Source organism: Tripterygium wilfordii, chromosome 4 (assembly GCF_013401445.1).
Source record: "Tripterygium wilfordii isolate XIE 37 chromosome 4, ASM1340144v1, whole genome shotgun sequence".
Classification (NCBI taxonomy): Eukaryota; Viridiplantae; Streptophyta; class Magnoliopsida; order Celastrales; family Celastraceae; genus Tripterygium; species Tripterygium wilfordii.
This window is the reverse complement of record NC_052235.1, coordinates 9,198,032-9,221,743: the sequence shown is the minus strand read 5'-3', so window position 1 is coordinate 9,221,743 and position 23,712 is coordinate 9,198,032. Positions and strand designations below refer to the sequence as shown.

Sequence of the window (23,712 nt, the reverse complement as noted above, 5' to 3'; positions counted from 1 at the left end):
AGGGGATGGGGAAACTCGAACTTGAAACCTCTATGTCGAATCAGGAGAGACCACGAAGAGTTAGCAATAGCCCGCATCATCACCAAGTAGAGACAAAAGAGAGGAGGGAGATAATCCTATACAGTGATCATGTCTCAAGATGGTGTGTAGCTTAACACTCAACCACCGCAAATAATCATACAACAACGATAATGCTACAACAATCCAATAATACACAACTCAACAATCCTCTGAAAAAATTCTGTAACAATCCACAATCATAAGTCATAAAATGCATGAATTTCGTATAAAATTACCATACATATATACAATCCCAAAACTGCTTGAAAAATATTTATAACATTCAAAGTACCGTGCAAGGTTTTTCTAAGACGTATTTTCATTGAAAACAGTAAAACTATTTTATTTGGTTTAAATATAAATTTTAAAATACAAATAATATTTTTCAAACAATTTATTTTGAAGGCAAACGATTTTTGAAGTAATATTTATTTCTTTAAAATATTTCTAGCAATCCCAAGTTCCAAAACGATTAAATACCTAGACACCATGTTAGGAGAATCAATCGAATGTAATGAATAAAATTGGACTTTAGTTAGACTAGAATTAGTAATTTGAGTTTGACTAGGATTAGATTTTGTACAAACTTATAAATAGTAGGCTTGTTTCTAGGTTTACTTAACTCTAATTCTTATTGTTTGTTTCTCTAGGTTCAGAGAGGCGGCTAAGAGGGAGAGAGAGTAAGGGTGGGGGGAATCATTGTGATTTATCTCTCGATGTATCTCTTGGGGGTTCGAATATGAGTTCAAGGGTATGAGACTGTAAGAAGTTTAAGATGTAGAATCTTAGAAGGGATAGACTGAATTGGGGCTTATGGAAAATCTCTATGGTTCTTGGGTTCTTGAGTTTTCTTGGGTAGAGAAATGTCACTGAGAATATGATTGTAACAATTTCATATGGTGAAAGTTTCTCTGGTTGTCTCTGACAACACCCGTTATTTTTTCTCTGATTTGGAGTTTTCCACGTAAATCTTGTGTTTGTTGATCGTGTTATCTTAAGTTCAATTTCTCTTTAGTTTGTTGATAGTTCTGAATGAAGGATCCTGGGGTAATTCCCAACAATTGGAATCGTGGTCTTTTTCCCGGTTTGGACTTTTTCACATAAATCTTGTGTTTGTTGATTGTGTTATCTTAAGTTTAATTTCTCTTTGGTTTGTTGATAGTTGTGAAGGAAGGATCCTAGGGGTAATTTCTCAACAATTGATATTGGAGCTCTAGAATTCAGTTTCTTGGGCAGCTAATTTTTCCTTGGAGTATATATGTCAGGGGGTGAAAGTCGACATCGAGAAGTTTGATGGGAGATGGATCAATTTTGGCTTGTGGAAAATTGAAGTCAAAGTTGTGGAATTCAATTAGGGTTACACAAGAGGGAGCATGTGTGAGGCATCGCGGTGAGTCATGAGGTACTGGGCACAAGGAGGTTCATCGGTGTTGTGGTGTACCAAAAAGTGTGCAGGTGTGCCGGGTATGGCAAGGAGGTGGAGTTCATGCATGGGTGGTAAAACTCAAGGAGGAGAAGTTGACCGGAGGTGATGCGGATGTTACCGGGGTAGAGTTTTCACATGAAGAAACTCTTGAGGGGTAGCTAGAGGGAGAGAGAGAGAGGGAGAGAGGGCAAGGGTGGGGGAATCCTTGTGGTTTATCTCTCGGTGTATCTCCTGGGGGTTCGAATATGGGTTCAAGGGTGTGAGACTAAAAGAAGTTCAAGATGTAGAATCTTAGAGGGGATAGGTTGAATTGGGGCTAATGAAAAATCTCTAGGGTTCTTGAGTTTTCTTGGGTAGAGAAAGGTCATTGAGAATATGATAGTAACAATTTTATATAATGAAAGTTTCTCTGGTTGTCTCTAACAATACCCGTGGTTTTTTCTCCGATTTGGATTTTTTCACGTAAATCTTGTGTTTGTTGATTGTGTTATCTTAAATTCAATTTATCTTTGGTTTGTTGATAGTTCTGAAGGAAGGATCCTAGGGTAATTCCCCAACAATCAAATCTCCCAATGTGCGCCCAAATCATCCATCGGAGGTTGGATGTCTGATTCGGGGGCAATGTTGTGTGAAAAGTTAGAATCTAGAGTCAAAAATGTGCTTCATGGAAGGTCAATAGTGGGTCAAATCGGGTCAGAATTTGACTCGTTCAGCTCCTTCATGGATCATCGGATTTCGATCATATCGGTGGCAAACGATCGAGTTGGAATAAATTAGGGCTTCTTTTTGTATTTTGTATTATTGTTTTTTCAGGTTTTACTTTAATTCGATTTTCAACCCTCATGTTTCAAATAATCACCGTTTAACCCCTAAACTGTTGCATCTTCTCAATTTCACCCCTACTTTAGATTTCAAATTTTACCCAAAATTTCAAGTGTAGTTCACATAAATGCCTTAAAATCTAGGGTTTTACATGCATAAATTCACGAAAACAAAAAAAATTCATGTTTATAAGTCCGATTAGAATCTTCCCTTTTTTTTTCTCTCGACAAACCATAACCCTCCTTTATTTGAGTTTGGAATTGTTTGTTTGTACACAGGGAGTTACATTCAGTCATTATTTAACTAATTTTTATAAATTGAAAAATATAAAAATATAAAATATATATAATTTTTGTAACATGATTAATGTATTTTGATTTTAGATAAATAGAAGTGATAGGGATCCAGTAAAGGAGATCTTAGTCATCCTAGTGATTGACATGTCCTTCTCTTATTCAATCATCAAGTTTTTTGAGCCCTTACACTTACATCAATTAAGAGACAAGATAACTTATTGGAATGAATGAGATCCCATTTATTCCGTAACATTTTTGTTAGATAAATTTTTGAGGTTTAAAATCGTCTCATTCTCACAAAATAGGTGGGTATACAATAAGAGGGTTCGTGGGCCAGAGATGAGACAAGCGGGTTTGGGAGGGTATATTTGTCTTTGAAGATTTTGATCATGTAATATAGATTTTTCAACCAAAGAAAAAAGAAGAAAAGAACAAAACATTGAGTAAAGAAGGCACATTTTTCGAAAAAAGGGAGTGGAGTGGAGGATGATCCAGTTATAATAAGAAGCAAGTGGTGTTTCCCCATGAGTGTCATCCCATTACTCTTGCAAGTTTGAATTCAATCATTCAATGGCATCTCTGACCCCCCATGCGACTTCTAAATTGACATTTAAAATACAAATACCCCCCTTGTCACAGTAGATATGTACATATATGTATATATATATGTATGTATATGCATAGGTGAGTGGATATATAGTGGATAATCTTCAAAACATTGTGGTCATAAGACAAGTATCCTCGACCAAACCTGCCTAATTCATGTGACACTTGGTCTTAAAATTACTATAATTGCTTATCAACTACAATTAAAGGATTATGGTTTTTAATATATATATATATATATAAATTGTGATGTACAAACGTAGCTATAACAAATATTCTTTGGGATTTCTCTTCATACTCTCAATTTCTCCCATTCAATACACCCCCACAAAAAGAGTCAAAGTTTAATATTTTTATTTAATGAATTTTTGGACCATGTGTTATAAAAAGCATCAAATTCATTAAATAAAACATTAAGTTGAACAAGTTGGTTACCCATTATTTATTACTTATTACACCCCTATTGAATTCACTCCAACAACCATCCTTTACTATTTCATTCATTTCTTTTACAAATGTTAGCTTTATTAATGACACAACCTATCAATTACTTATCCCTTTTGGATTTTTTGTCATTACTACTCCTTATCCACAATTAGTTTAAATCTCATATAAAAACAATGGGTAGTGTTAACGGGTGTGTTCTAAGGGCATTTGTTAAACATTGATTGCGATGTATCACGATATATTACATGTGATAAACACTCTCACCTATTTTTTTTTAAATTTAAATATATGTCTTTTTGAGATTTCAATGCACTTTTTTATTCTTATCTAGTGTCTTAATTAGGGGTAGTCATCCATATTTTATAAAAACAGTTTGCTTAAATCTAAATTATTTAATTCCAATCCTCAAAGAATTTTATGCGTAGATTTCCAAACCAATCAAGGTGACGTGGAGTAGCTTATATATAGGGTGGTGTCATGTGTACAAACCGAGAACCTGCAAATCCTGATTGCTCTAATCAGAAAACTTCCTACCAAATACCAATGGTGTAATTAATTAGGTCAATTAGTGCCACATAAGGATGACCTTCGCTTCTTATCCTCCATAACAGCACTGCATCTATGACCTCTCTCTCTCTCTCTTCAACTCTATCTCTCTCTCTTTGTGACTATAAATGTGTTCAATCAGCTCTTTCAACTTCACTTCAATTTGTCTACACGGTTTGGAACTGCAAATGCTGTGTAGTTAACTAACAGAGTCTTTTCATGGAGAACGGATCGCTGGAGGTTGTTTCTTCAAATGGGTCCGACCGGACCCCAATCTGGAAGATCGTCATTGTGGCCTCAATCGCTGCAGGAGTCCAGTTCGGATGGGCCATACAGCTCTCTCTACTGACTCCATATTCCCAACAACTTGGTGTCCCTCACGCAGCCTCTAACTTCATCTGGCTTTGCGGCCCATTATCCGGCCTCATAGTCCAACCCACCGTGGGGTTCCGTAGCGACCATTGCACCTCCCGCTTTGGCAGACGCCGCCCTTTCATTGTCGCCGGAGCAATTTTCATCGTCCTTGCAGTCCTCCTAGTTGGTTTCGCAGCTGACATTGGCCACCTCGCCGGTGACAGTCTAAAACACCCTATGAAACCTAGGGCAGTCGCAGTGTACGTGATAGGGTTTTGGATTTTGGATGTGTCGAACAACATGTTACAGGGTCCATGCCGAGCTTTGTTAGCAGATCTGTCCGGCGAGAATCATAAAATGATGAGGAATTCAAATGCGATGTTCTCTTTCTTCATGGCGGTAGGAAATGTTCTCGGTTACGCAGCCGGTTCACGCGGCGAATTACATAAAATGTTTCCGTTTTCACGAACAAAGGCGTGTGATGTTTCTTGCGCGAATTTGAAATCGTGCTTCTTCTTGGACATTATTCTACTTACAGTAGTAACTACTGTGGCAGTTCTATCAGTGAAGGAGCAAAAATGGAGCGGAGAAGATGATAAAAATACAATGGACAATGAATCAAGAAAACGAAGACCACTGTTGGGCCAACTAGTGTCTACGTTCAAAGGACTATCAAGGCCGATGTGGATTTTGTTGTTGATTACTTGCTTTAACTGGATAGCGTGGTTTCCATGGGTATTATATGATACTGATTGGATGGGGAAGGAGGTTTACGGAGGAAAAGTAGGCGGGAATGCAGAGGAGAAGAGGTTGTACGATAGGGGTGTGCGTGCGGGGTCGTTGGGACTGATGTTGAATTCGGTGGTGTTGGCTCTGGCTTCTATGGCTATTGTGCCGGTGTCAAACTTGGTAGGTGGAGTGAAGAGGTTGTGGGGTGGTGTGAATTTTGTGTTGGCAGTTTGTTTAGTTGGGACGGTTTGGGTTACAAAGGCTGCAGAGGGTTGGAGGGCTGAACACGGAAATCAAGCCTTGAGGCCACCTCCGAATTCTATCATGGGAGCCGCTTTGGGTCTCTTCTCTGCTTTGGGTGTTCCTCTTGCAGTGAGTTTTATTTTATTCAAAAATAATCGGAAAATTTTGCTTATTTATTTTTAATTTAGGTAACTATATATGCAGCCGAAACATACATATATGCCTAACTTTCTCTAATAATATTTATTAATGTATATTTAATTAGTTTATAATTGAATGATGCCTCCTTAATTAATCTGTTTTGTTTTGTTGTTGTATGTTTAGGTCACTTATAGTGTTCCGTTTGCAATGGCATCAATATTCTGTTCCAGCTCTGAATCTTCTTCTTCTTCTTCTAATGCTGGGCAAGGTGAAGTTTTACCCATTAATTTCATGTATACACAAAAATTATGCATCTGATACTAATAATAATTATATTTTCTTGGTTGACCACAAAACAGGGCTTTCTCTGGGACTACTAAATGTGTCCATAGTGATACCACAGGTGTACATCCATATATATATATATATATATATAGACACATGCATATAAATATATTTGTTTTTATATATGGAGTTGATGTAATTAAATGGTTTGCAACAGATGTTGGTGTCACTAGTGAGTGGACCATTGGATGCAGCATTCAATGGAAGTAACTTACCGGCATTTGTGTTGGGAGGTGTGGCTGCTGCGGTTAGTGGGTTTCTTGCTCTCTTCATGCTCCCAAATCCACCACCATCTACTCTTCTTCAAAACAACGTACTCCCCAGTGGTGGTCACTAAATCCATCGACTTGGTACATGACATTACTACTACTGTTAATTAGTTCAATTTTGGTTTCTTAGATTTTGTAATCTAATTACCTTCTTCTTCAGGGCCTAAGGCCATGCCAATTGTTTTTATGTTCTTACAGAGTGTCTGAACTTGTGTACCCTTTTTTTGGTGTAATATGTCAAATTAGTATTATTTCCATGCACTCAAAATCTTCTCACTTTGCATCAATAACTTTCCCAAACAAAAATTTAATTAGCATGATTTTTTCCTTTCCCTCAATAAAAGGTCAGCAAGCCCAAAACGACATTGTTTTTTTTATTATGGTTCAGTGTTTTCTTTTTCCGGTGAATATTTTTTATTTGAAATATCATTGAGAAATTTGATACTCATTAGAATCGGACTTTAAGTATATATATGTCTAATCCAATCGATTGTCAATCTAGCTTCGATTGTCAATCTAGCACCTCTCGTTCATCAATAAATATTTTTTACAGCAGTATATAAATTTACATTGATTAATGGAGCTGTAAATAATATCAGCGGATAAGCATGCATGAAATTAAAGGAGCAGAGAAAGCCAGCTAGGATGAGCGTTTTCCCAAGGTGGGAGTGGTCCAATAAAATGCCAAAATCAAGTGGTCTCTCTCTTGCCAAAAAAAGGGCGTGGTTTTTCCATATAGGATAATATACCTTATCCATTTTTTTACCCCGAAATTACCCCCAAATCACTCACAAGTATTGAATTTAAGGTGGGCTCACATGTGTGCTTTTTAATGAATGACTATTTAAGTTGTCACATAGGATTGAGGGGCACAAAAATGGAGAATGTAGCATTATCGCATTACTCTTCCCTATAATAATATGAATATGTTATCTTACATTAATGACATTTACGGACTTCCTCGATCAGTCTTTTGTGAAAGGTCACAGACCTACTGATTGTATTCATTTACGCAAAAGGTAAGAGAATTTGAAGCCCTAAAACACTCGAGCCACTATATAAATGGATTAAAGGGAAACTAAAAACACAAAATAAAATAAAGACATCGTATTACACCGGACAATCATTGAACAACGCCGTACTTGACCGACTATGCCAAGTTATAGAAACAGAATGAAAAACATCAAATAAACAACGCCATAGAATTTCCATTTGTTCTCTCTATTCGTTGAAGTGCTGGATAATGATAATCTTCATGGAATTTCACTAATAATGTCTCTCATCGCCATTTGTACATACATTACCCAATATATGGTTATTGATACCGAGTGCCATAAGGATAATAATTAAGGATTCACCACAATTTTTCGTGTTTGATAACCACTTTCTCACCTAATTTTTAACTTTAAAACACAGATTATAGTATATTTTTTTCCTAGACTCCAAAACATCTTTATAGCACTTATCCAATCTCCAACAAATACTGGATGCCCTATACATAGCATGAACATCAAACTAGATTTAAAAAGCAATTCCACAAATATTGCAAGAATTACTAATCGTCCCCCATCAGTTGTTGAGATTGATATATTTATGTCATTATTTAGCCTATAATTGGAACACTTTAAATTGTTCATTGGATTGAAAAGTAGAGTGTCTATTTTTCCCATTTTTACTAATTAATTGACCACTATGATTTAGGTTTAAATCATTTATGAGTTTATGATTTAGGTTTAATTACCGTGTTAATTAATTGAGGAAGGTTTTGTTTGATGTCACACGGAGGAATCATTCTCATTCTAATCATTCAATTGTTTTAGCTCATCATATGGGAAAACAAACAAATCCTTTTTTTTCCGGGAGAATTTTACCGTTTTAATTAATTGGAGGAAGATTTTGTTTGATTTTATTTACCACTTTTTGTTATGTATAAAGACATGAATAACCCACACCCAAGCCACTATTTGGAGTGGTAAGAATGGCATGTATCTCCCTAATAATCAGGGTTCAAATCCCTCTCTCATGTTTCAAAAAAAAATGAATAACCCTAATACGAACCCATATATCGAAATTTGAAAAAAGATAAAGAAATTAAAACAAATAGAGCGAAATTTGAAAAAACGGAGCGAGAGAGAGAATTATAAACTAAAGTGACCATTTAAAGTCTTTCCTTGTATCTCATTCTCTATTCGCTCGAATCATATCAAAATTCTTAAAAATCGTTCTAGTTCTCATTCTCTATACGGCGTTGCTATCCACACCACCCTCTATTACTTCATACACCCCCCGTCAAATCATTTCACGTATTTTCGTGCAATTGTCTGTCAAATTTTTTTTTTGGTTTCTGTTTGTCCACTTTCTTTTCCTTTTTTCTCTTTTTGGTTTATTGGGATGCAAGCACTTACATTTATTTTTACGTTGAATGGAATCTGGACACAATCTCTCACTCATTCTTATTTGCTTCCCAAGAATAATAACATCACACTGTCAAAGCTGGTAAAAAATTAATTGAAATTTTTCATTAATATCAATTATTTTTTGTTAAAATATAAATGAAATAATAATAAAATTTATGGAGGAAGTGGTGGAGTGTTGTAAAGAGACGAACATAAAAAATTATTTTCATTTTCATTTTAAGATTTTTTATTTTAAATTTGTATTTTTTATTTGTATTTTTTATTTTTTACTTTTAGTCTATCTGATTCCCAAAAGTTTAATGAATTATAAATGGAACATGCCCAATCATAACCACCAAATAACATTTCGATACTCAAACAATTGATGTAAATTACAACACTGTGATTTGGGAGGAAATATAGAACGTCTACACTTAATAAATCCTTCTAGTTGTTCTATGAACGGTGTAACCCATGCAGCTGTGCAGTCGTACCTGTATCTAAACCATTGAACCATAATGGGAGGCATCGGGTAACCGTTTGTCAAGGAAATTTGGACAAAGTGATTATTGTTAACGAACTCGATAGTGATAATAACGTGTTCATGCGGCGGTGGAGGCGTTGATCCTAGTGGCAAAAATGTCAAGCACTGTTCAGAACTAAGAAGATGTAATATGACATTGTACCTTGAAGCAATCAAGTGACCCATATCTGGCATTGTCATCCAGTTCTGAAGTGGTGCTGGTCTATCTGATTCCCAGAAGTTTAGTGAGTTGTAAATGGAACATGCCCGATCATAACCACCAAATAATTCAACATACTCTACCCAAAATGTTCTCAACTCGTCAATCAAGTTTTGCTAGAATGCATCCTCTCCAAAACCAAGTAATCCAGCAATAGCCCGAAAGTCACAATTTCCAACAGCTTTTACATCTTTTACGAACATAATGTAAGGTTGCAATATAGATGGGAACTGACTAAGATATACATGCTCATGGGCAGTTGACCTCGATCTTGAAATCTTTTGCATAGGAAGTGGTGGAGTGCTATAAATAGATGAACAACTGTGTCTACCTGGTTCCTGAGAATAACAAAAATCTTCTTGCTGAATGAACTTGAATGCAGACGCATCACCACTAGTAGATCTGTCTACTTTCTTCTTTGCGGAGGGGCGAGCTGATGAACTATTGTGTCTAATTGGATCCTGAGAATGATTCAAATCGTGCTAAACAAAATCGAATGCATACTGATTACAACGAGTTGATTTGTCTACTTTCTTCTTTGAGGAGGGGCGTCCACGAATATTTGTCTTAACAACTGGTTGAAGAAGAGCAGTTATTGATGGATTAATTATCTCCCTCAACTTCCTTAGTAGACTGACTTTACCAGGCTTTGATTGACGCTTAAACTATTCTGTGAACATTTGTAGCTCGACACTACAGTCGATATCATCATTGACATGTGAAACACTTGGCAATAAGTCAAGTTTTTTCCAAAACTTATCAATACAAGAAAGTGGTATAGGACGATCTTCATTCGTGTATATTGCAAGCTCGTGCGCACATGACAGTCCATTACTCGTACGAAGTTTACATCCGCAAGAGTATATGTCTTCACCAACAACTTTAGACCGTTCAAATTCCAACCTAATCGATTCAATGCATCCACTGAGACAAAACCCCATAATTCTCGGAATAGATCTATTTTGAATCGATGTTGAACATTATTTTTACTTTTCTACAAACTAGCTTTTATTGCTGTGAACTGACCTTGGATGAGCTGATGAATGGACGACACTACTGACTCCAAGTCTGATTGAGGTGTGCCCAAGTATCGTTTCAACTTCGAATGCTGACTCTCTGCTCTGTTAGTGGTCAGGTTGCCGAAATGCATGTAGGTGCCTGTCCAGGCAGATATGAACATCTCCTTATATGACATCAACCATACATCTTTAATATAATTCATGACTTTGGAGTAGTTTTGTAAAATCATCTCAAGAGCAGATAAATTGTACACATACGCATTCTCGGTTTTCGGTTTTTGATTCAATTCATGTGTGCCACATGGAGTAGAATGAATCCCAAGATTCCTTGTCTCGAAATAATTTTTTACAGTGGGATATAACAGCTCTGTCGATGTGCCATCTAGCAGTTTCATTGACTCGGAAAATACTTTGGCACACGACCTCATCCATGCCAAATCTTTATCAGTGACAATAATGCTAGGAAAAGTGGATTCATCCATTGTTAACCGCAAACAATTCAGCGCCCTAGTATAATTGTCCTCCTTTTCTGATTGCAAGAAAACACATCCTACACAAAATGTCATCTTCGTTGAAGTCACGCCCACAATCTCAAATAAAGGCATCCTGAACCTGTTAGTTTTATATGTAGCATCAATCAGTAACACATGTGGGAATGCACGCAATAGTTCTATCGAACCTGGATGTGCAAAGAATAATTCTTCAAGCTCATTAGTCTGAGCATTGCTTCGATTAAAGAAAACGTACTCGTACTGGTGTAGGAATGACATAAGTTGTTGTATTTGGGATTTACCAGCTTTCTCCGCAGTTCGAAACTTCTGGCGTGCGTTGTATATAGTTTTAATGGTGGACACGTTGTCCGGATCCTTGTTCTTTAACGTGTATAAGATGTTTCGTGGCTTCACCAAATTCTTTGACATATCTACCAATATTTCATTTTCAGTCGTAGAAAGCTTACCGACATATGAATGACCCTCCATATATAATGCCGCAAAATGGTTATGCACTCCACATACTACTCTTACCATCCAATCATCATCTATCTTCAATTTCATCCCTTTCACTCTGAATGGACAATCTCGTTTTTTTGTGCCAGTTAACCTTGTGGAGTTTTTCTTACTTTTGTAACATCCACCACGATCACATTGTAACAATAATTTGTGTCTCCTCCCGAACTCACCAATCTCTGACTTTTTAGTAACAATAACAAAACCCAAATTATGTCCAGTATTCTGCACCCATTCAATTAACGATTGACGCGAACTGAATACCTGAGAATGTATTAATTTTGTTAGAAATTAACAAAATATTGCATATATTAATTTAGTTATTTAGCAAACAGTTAAATGTTTATATATATATAGACGCTTTTACATAATAATAATGATAATAATAATAATAAATGCTAGAAAAATTTTTAAAATTTAAGAATTAAACTAGAAATATTTTTGATCAGACCCATTGACTCTAATATGTACCACATGATCCTAGAGCTTAATGGCCCACAGGCTCCCATATACTCAATTGATCCAAAGTGTTGTGGTGGACTTTAGTAATGAGTTAATATTAGTATGTATCATATCACACACGGTCACCAAAAATAGTTCCTATTCTAATATGCACATTACGGATTAAAATGTTTCAGTTTGATAAACTAAATTTCAAAATGTACAAAATAGATCACTCAAATATATTTTTCAAGTTTTTAGCGTACCATATCGGTGAAAAATTCATTTGTAACATCCACTTCAGTGTCTTCTTGACCTTCGTTTACAAGATCAGGTTCTTCTTTTTGTTTTATTTCATTTATATCAATATCATCCTGCCAACAATATAAATTAACTTTAATATATGCTATTAATCAAAATAATTATCAAAAAAATAAAATTGATATATTTACCTTATCACTAGAACCACTAGAACCACTTGACAATCTTAGTTCTTCACCCCATAATTTCAGATGATCCATAGGAGAGATGGTTGACTTTACGGAAATGAAACTAGTGAAGTTTTCCTAGAGGCTTCAATTTAATACACCAACTAGCTAGGATATGGGAAAGGGAGGAAAAGTTATGATTGGATCTCAATAATCCTAAAAATCAAATCAAGTGACTATCATGCTCATAAATGTAAGAAGCAAATTAAAACAGGCAAATCAATTTAACAACACCTTTCCGTGCTTTCTCCACCTTTCCTTCTTCATTTGAACATGTAAAAGAGCTCATGTGGAAGATGAAAGGAATAGTCTCATACCTTCATTTCCCATTTTTAAAGATTAAATTAATTATGCGGTATGCCCATAATAGTCTCTTTAAATTTTGAAACGAGTTCTTTGTCATATAAAGAGATTGTGATGGACGATATGATACAATACAATATGATACCCAAAAAACAGTAATATCCATATGATCACTCACAATTCCTTATATTATAGCAATTTTGCTCGAGAGAACCATAGAATGTTCAATATATTTAGTTCACTCAAACAGAGAATCGGGTGCTATTAAGTATTACCTTTGTCATGGCGTTCAGGCCAGCCTTGGAAGCAGCATAGGCAACAGCTCCAGGTAACTGCCCTCGATCAATACCGGCAATGGAGGAAATGTTAATGATTGATCCTCCCTGATTTGCGTCACGCATACGTTTGCGGACATATTTTGACACCAACCAGGTTCCTGTTAAATTTGTCTTGATGACATGGTTCCATTCTTCCTCTGACAAATCCAATGGATTCTTCACACTGCCTGGAGTGCATCAAAGAGTCAGAGAAGTGGACACACACTCTGTAGATAAGAGGCATCAACATTAGTACTTGGTTTTCAATCTATTCATCAGCCAGTAAAAAATTCAGATTTCATTCAGCTGGAGATAAGTTATTTACATATAAATAGAGTAAACATTTTTTATGTTCTTTCTCTCTTCAATTTATTTTTTATTTTTATAATCCATGGCTTTTCTAGTATTTAGATCTTTAATTTATTACAGCTTTGAACAAAAAATAAAGGAAAATTGACACATAACATCCTGGTTGGTTGGCCAGACTAACCTAAACTCTTAGCGTATGACCTCTCTCGTTGTAATGCGATGTTTATGTTTCCATCTCCTGACCATGATAACCTATGAAGGCCAGTCTCTCGACTGGTTCGATAGCCTATTCCTTGATGTGTACCCAGAAGATAGAAGAAAGCTTAAATTTTGGCCAGAGAACCCTTAATCATTTTGAGAAGTTTTAGAGGACTACAATGCCAAGATAAAAATGGTAACATGAATCACCTCAAAAGCCATGGCAATGTCATTATATTTGGAAGAAAAAATGCTTATTGGATCAGTTTGGCGAACAAGCAGTGTTGCAGACAATTTTAACATGTAAAAAGTTAAAATGACAAGACAATGAATAAAATTATTAGCTCTTATGGGAGGTGGTGGCGAAATTTAACCACATAGGGTCCCTTCATCCAAGGGGATTGGTGGACATTTGTCACTAAAACGAGTAAGACGAAGGGGACCATGGGGCATGATCAAAGCAAAGTCATCATTGTGGAGGTAGTGGGTAGTGTCAAAGCAAAGTGTCCTTCTCACACATCATTCTTTTCAAATCACAATGACATATCACTCAATTTCTACCATCCATATTTCTTTTTTGAAATATATATATATTCCTTTCAGATAAGATGGTGGGCTTGTCAGACAAACTTTTGTAGAACTTGCGTGCTTTCAAGTGCTTTCAAAACAATTAATCCAATTTTCAAGATACTTGTCTTTTCAATAGGGGGGTGTATATAGTAAAAATAGGGGGTTGAAATAGCAACACCCTTATTTATATTATAAGACAATCATGTGTAATACTTTGAACTCAAAGTCCTTTACAAAGCACTTTAACCTTGAGAGTTGACACCTTATTATGCTTTTGTCTGTCATTGTAAAGAAATAACAATTGGTATGAAAACTTAAAGCACAAATAGAAGGTTTATGAGATGATGGGAACGCTTGCTTCGAAGACAGTAGGCGATTTTCACTCTATCTCATAAACAATTATTGCCACTCTTTTATGCAATTGAGTAAACAACAGGCAAATTGTTTTGGGATACAAACTGTCTTGGATATGAAAGTGTGTATTGCAACCAAACTCTCACCAGAAAAAGGGCAAAAGATAGCCTAGAATGATAATTGAATCTTTCCTGTTGTTTGTTTTATATTTATAAAGGTCAAAGATGAAGAGTTGTATCCAAAACTAGTATCTCTTCATGACCAGTTGTAACCATTCAAGGAAAAAACTACCTTTTGGTAGTTATTTTCCTAACCATTCAAGGAAAACTACCTTTTGGTAGTTACTTTCCTACATTCATGCTAATCAACTGGTGCCAAACTTAACAACAAGAAGACATTGGGGTTTGAAATAATCCAACAATCCCCCACTTATTTCAACACACATGCTATCAATTAACATATATCAATACTTAAGTGAAAGTATCTTTTGGATTTGAACTTCCACATAGTGATCCAAACTCAAAGTTATATCAGTTTGCATAGTAGATGTAAAATCTTTGAACTCTCAGACTTTGTGACATAACTGGAGAATGTACACATACTAACATATTATTCTCAGTTTTTCTTTGTTAGCCACGAGATAAAGGCCATGCGTGTTACCCCAAATTCATAAGTGTTCTAGGTAGTTCATGGAACCCCGACAAAAGCGGCCTCACTTTACACTTATATAGATGAATTCTTCTAGGTGCTCCTGTAGATTTAGTACACCTTTCATACGAATTCATTAAGAGCTTTAGCTCAATCTTTCCATATTCATTACAGGACTAGCACTATTCTTTTCATTTTTTTTATTTTTATTTTTAATTGGGATAGTGCTATAACAATCACCCTTAGGATTTGTTTTTCCCTTTGAACCTAAAACAACACCATATGTGAATTTAAGTAGGGTTGCCATCCTTTAATGATTCATTGTAATGGTTTCAATCCCATCTCAACACAGGTCTTACGAATCAGATCCTTATTAAGGCCTTTAGTAAACGGATATGCCAAGTTCGTGCAAGATCTTACATAGGTAACCGTAACAGTATTTTCTTCCAATAACTGTCTCACGGTTTGACGTCTAAGACTAATATGTCTTGATTTTCCATTATAGGACTTGCTATGCACTCTTGATAACGTTACTTGGCTATCACAGTGTATAGAAATAGGAGGTAAGGGACTTCGCCACATTGGCAAGTCAATCATCAAATTTCTCAACCATTCGGCTTCCTTACATGCAGCACCAAGTGCCACTAACTCAGACTCCATTGTTGAGTGAGTGATACATGTTTGCTTTCTTGATGCCCAAGAAATAGCTGCTCCACCAAGAGTGAATAACCAACCACTTGTGGATTTTGAACCTTCACCCATGCTATTCCAATTTGCATCACCATACCCTTCAATCACTGAAGGACTTCCAATATAATGTAATTCATAGTCCTTGGTTAACTTTAAATGACCCAACACATTGGAAATTGCTTTCCAATGTTCTAAACCTGGACAACTTGTGTATCGGCTTAATTTGCCCTCAGTAAAAGCTATATCGGGCCTTGTACAATGCATGACATACATTGAGCTCCCAATGACTCGAGAAAACTCAAGTTGTGATACACATCTTCCTTTGTCATATCCAAGTTTTAGACTAGGATTAAACGGAATTCTTGAAATCTTGTCACACAAATGACTAAACTTAACCAATAATTTCTCAATATAATGACTTTGAGACATCACATATGCATTATCTAATCTATGTATCTTAATACTGAGAATAAAATTTGCAATACCCAAATCCTTCATGTCAAAATGTGATGCTAAGAATGTCTTTGTTGATTTAATTAATTCCTCACTTTTACCAAAAATAAGCATATCATCAACATATAAGCAAATAATGATATTCTCATTACCAATTTCTTTAACGTAAATGCATTTATCGGCCTCATTTAATTTAAAACCATTTGATAATATTAAACTATCAAAATGTTCATGCCATTGTTTTGGTGCTTGTTTTAAGCCATATAATGATTTTATCAACTTGCACACCTTCTTTTCTTGACCGGGTATAATGAAACCTTCGGGTTGTTCCATGTATACATCTTCATCCAAAAATCCATTCAAGAACGTTGTTTTCACATCCATTTGATAAATTTTTAGGTCAAAAATAGAAGCCAAGGATATTAGCATCCTTATTGATGAAATCCTTACTACTGGAGTATAAGTATCAAAATAATCAATTCCTTTGGATTGTCTAAACCCTTTGGCAACAAGTCTTGCCTTATATTTGTCAATGGATCCATCGGGCTTCAATTTCCTTCGAAAAATCCATTTACAACCAATAGGTTTAGATCTAGGTGGTAAATCTACTAATCTCCAAGTATCATTAGACATTATTGATAACATTTCTTCATCAATAGCTTCCTTCCAAAAAACAGAATCTCTTGATTTCAATGCTTCTTCATAAGTTGATGGCTCATTTTCCATGGTAAAACAAAAATCATATTCATGCAAAATAAGTTTAGAACTACCCTTTACTAAATAAGTCATAAAATCTGGACCAAAACTTTTCTCCTTTCTAATTCTTTTAGACTTTCGAATCTCAATTTCTTCTTCATTTGAAGGATTACCATTTTCTCTAGGAACTTGCTCCTTATAAGAACTTGATTCTAGAGATCTTGAATCCTTAAAGAAAATATCTTCAAAAAATTCAGCATCCCTAGATTCAATAATGATGTTAATTTCCAAGTCTAAAAATCGATACGCTTTACTATTTATTGCATATCCAACAAAAGCACATTTAGTTGTCCTTGGTCCTAACTTAGCCCATTTTAAATCAGGTAACCTTACATAAGCTAAACACCCCCACAATTTAAAATATGTCAAATTCGGTTTTCTTTTAAACCATAATTCATATGAGGACATCCTATTTTTCTTAGAAGGTATTCTATTTAAAATATATGTAGCACAATGGAGTGCTTCACCCCAAAGATTATAAGACAAACCAGAATGATCAATCATTACATTAACCATGTCCATTAAAGTTTGATTCTTCCTTTCGGCAACACCATTCTGTTGTGGTGTGTAAGGAGCTGTACATTGGTGTATGATTCCATTGCTTTTGCAATAATCATCAAACTCGGCACTAAAATACTCCCCTCCTCTATCACTTCGAATCATTTTTATTTTCAATCCAAGGAGGTTCTCAACTTCAGTTTTATATACCTTGAATTTTCCTAATGCCTCATCTTTGGTTTTAAGCAGATAAACATATGTATATTTTGATAAATCATCTATAAATGTTATAAAGTATCTCTTATCACCTCTAGTTAGTTTAGTGTTCAAATCACATATGTCTGAATGTACTAAACTTAATAAATCATTAGAAAACCGATTAACACTTGGGAATGGTTTTCTGGTGAGTTTATTTCTTGCACATATCTCACATTTAATTTTATTGACTTTTAAACTTGATGGAAGCATGTCTAATTTAATCATACGATCAAGTGCATTATAATTCACATGACCTAATCTAGCATGCCATAATGTAAAAGAGTCAACAATGTAAGCAGAAGTAATTTCATTAGATAGGTTCAATTTAAACATTCCATTCACAGCATACCCTTTGCCTACAAACATCCCCTTCTTTGATAAAATAAATTTATCAGCTTCAAAAACAAGCTTATAGCCATGCTTGTTTAGTAACCCACCAGAAACCAGGTTCTTAGTGATTTCGGGTGCATGTAGAACCTCCTGAAGAGTGATCTTCTTTCCAGAAGTGAGGTACAATTCAACAGTGCCTTTTCCAGCAACTTGGGTGGTAGAGGAATTACCCATAAATAGTGTTATTTCTCCTCCAATCGGTGCATACTCCTTGAACAATTTTCTATCACCACAAATATGTATAGTAGCACCAGTATCAACCCACCAAGCCACGGTTTCTCCCACCACATATGCCTAAGTTATGACAGCAACAAGATTTTCCTCAACCAAATTTGCTTGGTTGTTTTTTTCTTTTTCTTTGTCTTGCTTCTTCTTAAGGCGACATTCACGAATGTAATGCCCCTTTTTCCTGCAAAAATGACAAGTACCCTTCTTCTTTTTCGATGGACCTTGCTCCTTGTTAGAAGAATCATCACGAGGTCTCTTTCCCTTTTTATTGTTTGTTTCAACAACATGGACAACCTTGTTATTTTCTACATGATCTTCTTGCTTGTCACGCCGCCTTGACTCTTCTTCAACTCGAAGTTGTCTTTTAAGGGCATCAAGAGTGATATTATCACCCTTCCTTTTGAGAGTTTTACGGTAATCATTCCATTTAGGTGGTAACTTGGCAATAATTGCACCAACTTGAAGTTTTTCATCAACAAGAATGCCCTCAGCAATTAATTGATGCACAATTAATTGCAAGTCATGAACCTGATCCAAAATAGCCTTATTATCAGTCATCTTAAAATCGAAATAGTTACTTACAAGATAACTCTTGTTGCCAGAATCTTCAGTCTTGTATTGTTCGTCCAATGCCTCCCAGATATCCTTTGCTGATTTCAGCGTTGAATACATATCGAACAAAGAATCTGTCAGACTGTTGAGAATAGTTCCTCGACAAGTATAGTTATCCTCCTCCCATTTTTTCTTTGCATCGATTTGATCTTGTGTAGCTTTCTCTGCAGGGACTGTGGGACAGGTTGTTTCCAACACATATCAGACCTTCAATGTGGTAACCAGAAAACCAATCTTCTCTTGCCAACGTTTGTAATTATTTCCATCAAAGTGATCAAGTTTGGACAAATCTTGGGGCATCACATTCAGAGATGTAATACCAGTGATCAATGGATTCATTGAAGATGAAGAAGCCATGAAATAATTGTTTATGAATTGTAAAGAAATAACAATTGGTATGAAAACTTAAAGCACAAATAGAAGGTTTATGAGATGATGGGAACGCTTGCTTCAAAGACAGTAGGCGATTTTCACTCTATCTCATAAACAATTATTGCCACTCTTTTATGCAATTGAGTAAACAACAGGCAAATTGTTTTGGGATACAAACTGTCTTGGATATGAAAGTGTGTATTGCAACCAAACTCTCACCAGAAAAAGAGCAAAAGATAGCCTAGAATGATAATTGAATCTTTCCTGTTGTTTGTTTTATATTTATAAAGGTCAAAGATGAAGAGTTATATCCAAAACTAGTATCTCTTCATGACCAGTTGTAACCATTCAAGGAAAAAACTACCTTTTGGTAGTTACTTTCCTACATTCATGCTAATCAACTGGTGCCAAATTTAACAACAAAAAGACATTGGGGTTTGAAATAATCCAACAATTAAATTTTGTAGAAGTTTCAATGTGGGATTCAAAACTACGCGAGAGATGAAGGTTAACGTCACTGACCTCACTTGTCATGGATTGATAAGCATGGGTCCCACCCATATTTGCTTCGACATTTTACTTTTGTTTCTCATTTCCTCTCACTTTTTTAATATTAAACTTCCCCTTGATCATTTTAGAGTCCCAGAGCGCCTTTGTCCCTGAGCGTCTGATTTTGGATAACATCTTGGTGGCATATGAGCTTCTTCACTCCTTAAAGAATAAACGTCAAGGTCCGCAGGGGTTTTGTGCCTTAAAACTTGATATGAGTAAGGCTTATGATCGGATTGAGTGGGGTTTTACCGAAGCAATGATGCACAAACTTGGTTTTCATTCTAACTGGGTTTCCTTTATCATGCGATGTGTTTCTGTTAATTGTTGACTTTGTTGTTAATTGTTGACTTTGTATTATAATCAGCTCCTTAATTATAGGTAGTGTTAGGTAGTGATTGATGATTAAGTCTTCCCAATGTTAGGTAGTGATTGATGATTCTCCATGTAATTAGGGATTGTATATGATGCATTTAAAGGGGACCTTTAGACCGAGTAAAAAGTGTGAGAAAAACTATCAATAATATTAATTTTATCTTTCTCCCAAATCTGTGCTTTCTTCCAAATCTGTGCTTTCTTTCAACTTGGTATCGAAGCAAGGTTCTTCACGATGACTAACAAACCTGCCGCTGCACCTCTGGTTGTTGTTGGTTCAGGAAGCAACTCCGAAAATTCCAATTTCCAAATCGGTATCGTGTTGAATAAAGAAAACTATGATTTATGGGCACCACTTGTTGAGATGCATATTGCAGGGAGAAAGAAAATGGGATATCTTCGAGGTACGCTTACGGCTCCCTCCGAAGATGATCCAAAGTATGATGATTGGTTCTCTGAGGATCAACGAGTTAAAAGTTGGCTTCTCTCTGTCATGAAGCCTGAGCTGATGAAGTGCCATATCCGCTTGCCGACTGCAGCGGCCATATGGCAAGCTGTAAAAACTTCATTCGTGGATGACAAGAATGAGGTACGAGTTTATACTTTGAACCAAAGAGCTGCCCGTATACGCCAGAACGGGAGACAAATCTCTGTTTATTTTGGTGAGTTGTTTGAGATATTTCAAGAGTTGGACCACCATAGTAGGGTGGTTATGAGTTGTGCCAAGGATATCAAAATATATCAAGATTTCAAGGAGAGACAACGGGTTTATATCTTCTTGGGTGGTCTTGATGATGAGTTTGAGCAAGTTCGTGGTGAAATCCTTCGAAAGGAACCTCCACTTGATCTCCAAGCATCTTATACTTACGTTAGACGCGAGTTTGATCGAAAGGAAGCCATGAAGGGTGAGGGGGAGAACATTGGGGCTATGCTTGCCCGAAATAATCCCTCACGAAATCGGCCAATTGGAGATCGATTCTCATGGAACAAATGTGCTCATTGTGGGCATCCAGGACACTCTAAACAAAAGTGTTATGAGCTAATCGATTATCCGGAAGGATGGGACAAGACAAGGGATTCACGATACAACAAGCAACGAGCATCTATTGCAGTAACAAAAGCTTCTACTGACTCCCATGAGGAACCAGACATAGTGTTGGACCAAGCTACTGCATTAGCTACCGCTACACATCATGAAGGTAAGGTCATATCAGCCAATCATTCTGTTTTGAATAATGCATGGATAATTGACTCTGGGGCTACGGCCCATATGACTTATGATTCCAACCTCCTTAAAACTTTACATATATCCTCACAAAGTGACGTGACTACTGCAGATGGTAGTATTGTTCCCATAATTGGGGAAGGTACTGTCCATTTAACAAATGACCTTCATCTAGATACTGTACTTGTCGTTCCATCTCTTGATTATAATCTCCTTTCTATTGCTCAAATAACTGCTACTTTACAATGTATTGTTATTTTTGGGCCAAACTCATGTGTTTTTAAGGATATCCAGACCCGGAGAACGATTGGTTATGGCACTAGGCGCAGGAAGCTATATTACCTGGACCTTACATCGGAAAGCACTGGTCACCTGACTCGAGCCCTTATGATAGATGGTTCTCAGCAAAATTCTAAAAATATTTCTGATATTTGGTTATGGCATCGTCGCTTAGGACATGCTTCGTTTGGTTATTTGCGGAGACTATTTCCTAAATTGTTCTCAAAAGTTGATGTTTCTTCTTTTCAGTGTGAAGTTTGTGAATTGGCACATAGCCATCGAGTTCCATTTTCTCCTTGTCAGAATAAAAGCTCAGTTCCTTTTATGATGGTTCACTCTGATGTTTGGGGCCCGTCCAAAATTCCTACTTTAAACAGAGCTCGTTGGTTTGTTACTTTTATTGATGACTATACACGCATGACATGGGTTACTCTTATGAAAAATAAAAGTGACTTGTGTTCTATGTTCCAGAAATTTCATAAAATGGTTACTGTTCAGTATGGTGGTACCATTAAAGTCCTCCGAAGTGATAATGGTCGAGAATATGTGAATGGCGAGTTGACATCCTTTTTGGATACTCATGGTATTATTCATCAAACCACCTGCCCTAATACTCCACAGCAAAACGGAATTGCCGAGCGAAAAAAATCGTCACCTTTTAAATGTTGTCCGAGCTTCTCTACTAGAAGCACATACCCCGGTATCATACTGGGGTGAAGCTCTCCTATCAGCTACCTACTTGATTAACCGAGTACCATCCCGTATCCTAAATTTTCAAACACCTCACCACACCTTAACTACCTTGACTGTTGCTCCTACTGGATCCAATCTCCCTCCTCATGTGTTTGGTTGTGTGGCTTATGTACATTTACATAAGCATCAACGTGATAAACTGGAACCCCGAGCGTTATAATGTATATTTGTTGGGTATGGTATTCATCAAAAAGGATACCGCTGCTATCACCCACCTACAAAGAAAATCTTTGTTACTATGGATGTCAAATTTCATGAAATGACTATGTACTATGATAAGCCTGAATTTCAGGGGGAGAGATGTGCTGAAAGTGCCAAAATTCAGTCCCTACAATACAGTGTCATACCAGTTAGTGGTGACACAAAAGTGAGTGGTAGTGGTGAAAAGGTGGCAGCTAGTGGTAGTGGTGAAAAGGTGGCAGCTAGTGGTGGTGAAAAGTTGGCAGTTAGTGGTGACACAAAAGTGAGTGGTGGTGGTGAAAAGGTGGCAGCTAGTGGTGGTGAAAAGGTGATTGAAGCTACTGTAGATGAGCAGCCCACTTCGCCTCCCACAACTGAGCAGAGTGTCATAACTAATCAGCCATTGACTGTGCAGGTAATGGACGAAAAAAATGAGACAGGTACTGATATGGTTTCTGCGCCAAGTTTGATGCCACATAACCAATCGTCTCCGGCAATGGAAGTTCGTCCACTCTCACGTCTCCCACCGCGAGTGAACCGAGGTATTCCAAAACTTGTCTATGAACCTGATCCTAAATGTACTGTAAGATATCCTTTGAGCAATTATGTGTCTACTAACCGGTTGTCGGAATCAAATAAGTCATTCATTTGTCAGTTATCCCATGTATCGATTCCTAACAGTATGCAGGAAGTTATGGCTGATTCCAAATGGTGAGCAGCAATGGATGAAGAGTTGAGCTCATTAAAAAGGAATGCTATATGGAGAATAGTTGACCTGCCACCTGGAAAGAAGCCGGTGGGATGCAGGTGGGTTTTTACTATAAAGTATCTGGCAGATGGATCAATTGATCGATACAAGGCGCGACTAGTAGCGAAAGGATATACACAAAAATATGGCATTGATTATTCAGACACTTTCGCACCAGTAGCAAAGATCAATACTATTCGGGTACTATTATCCCTGGCAGCAAACCTCGATTGGTCTTTGCATCAATTTGATGTAAAGAACGCATTTTT

General features: G+C 36.4%; 2 protein-coding genes across 2 annotated transcripts; one reads left to right on the top strand and one right to left on the bottom strand.

The window, feature by feature from the left end:
• Positions 1–4,311: 4,311 nt before the first annotated feature.
• On the top strand, positions 4,312–6,523 carry LOC119997816 (sucrose transport protein SUC8-like). The gene is made up of 4 exons (XM_038845016.1): positions 4,312–5,658; positions 5,854–5,938; positions 6,030–6,073; positions 6,173–6,523. The coding sequence occupies exons 1-4, from the start codon at positions 4,423–4,425 to the stop codon at positions 6,350–6,352; spliced, it is 1,545 nt and encodes a 514-aa protein (XP_038700944.1). The 5' UTR covers positions 4,312–4,422; the 3' UTR covers positions 6,353–6,523.
• Positions 6,524–9,539: 3,016 nt separating this feature from the next.
• LOC119996922 (PKS-NRPS hybrid synthetase CHGG_01239-like) lies at positions 9,540–13,958 on the bottom strand. The gene is made up of 6 exons (XM_038843703.1): positions 13,880–13,958; positions 13,489–13,629; positions 12,957–13,186; positions 10,450–11,713; positions 10,067–10,347; positions 9,540–9,884 (listed from the first exon to the last, which is right to left on the bottom strand). The coding sequence occupies exons 1-6, from the start codon at positions 13,956–13,958 to the stop codon at positions 9,540–9,542; spliced, it is 2,340 nt and encodes a 779-aa protein (XP_038699631.1).
• Positions 13,959–23,712: the final 9,754 nt, after the last annotated feature.

Bases quoted from the DNA above. Each gene is read 5' to 3' on its own strand.
- LOC119996922 (XM_038843703.1), bottom strand. From the start codon at position 13,958: ATGCCCCATGGTCCCCTTCGTCTTACTCGTTTTAGTGACAAATGTCCA. The intron at 13,187-13,488 runs GTTAGTCTGGCC...GATGCACTCCAG, and splicing joins GTCATACGCTAAGAGTTTAG to GCAGTGTGAAGAATCCATTG. The intron at 9,885-10,066 runs GTAAAGTCAGTC...AATCATTCTCAG, and splicing joins TAAGCGTCAATCAAAGCCTG to GATCCAATTAGACACAATAG.
- LOC119997816 (XM_038845016.1), top strand. From the start codon at position 4,423: ATGGAGAACGGATCGCTGGAGGTTGTTTCTTCAAATGGGTCCGACCGG. The intron at 5,939-6,029 runs GTGAAGTTTTAC...ACCACAAAACAG, and splicing joins TTCTTCTAATGCTGGGCAAG to GGCTTTCTCTGGGACTACTA. The intron at 6,074-6,172 runs GTGTACATCCAT...GGTTTGCAACAG, and splicing joins TGTCCATAGTGATACCACAG to ATGTTGGTGTCACTAGTGAG.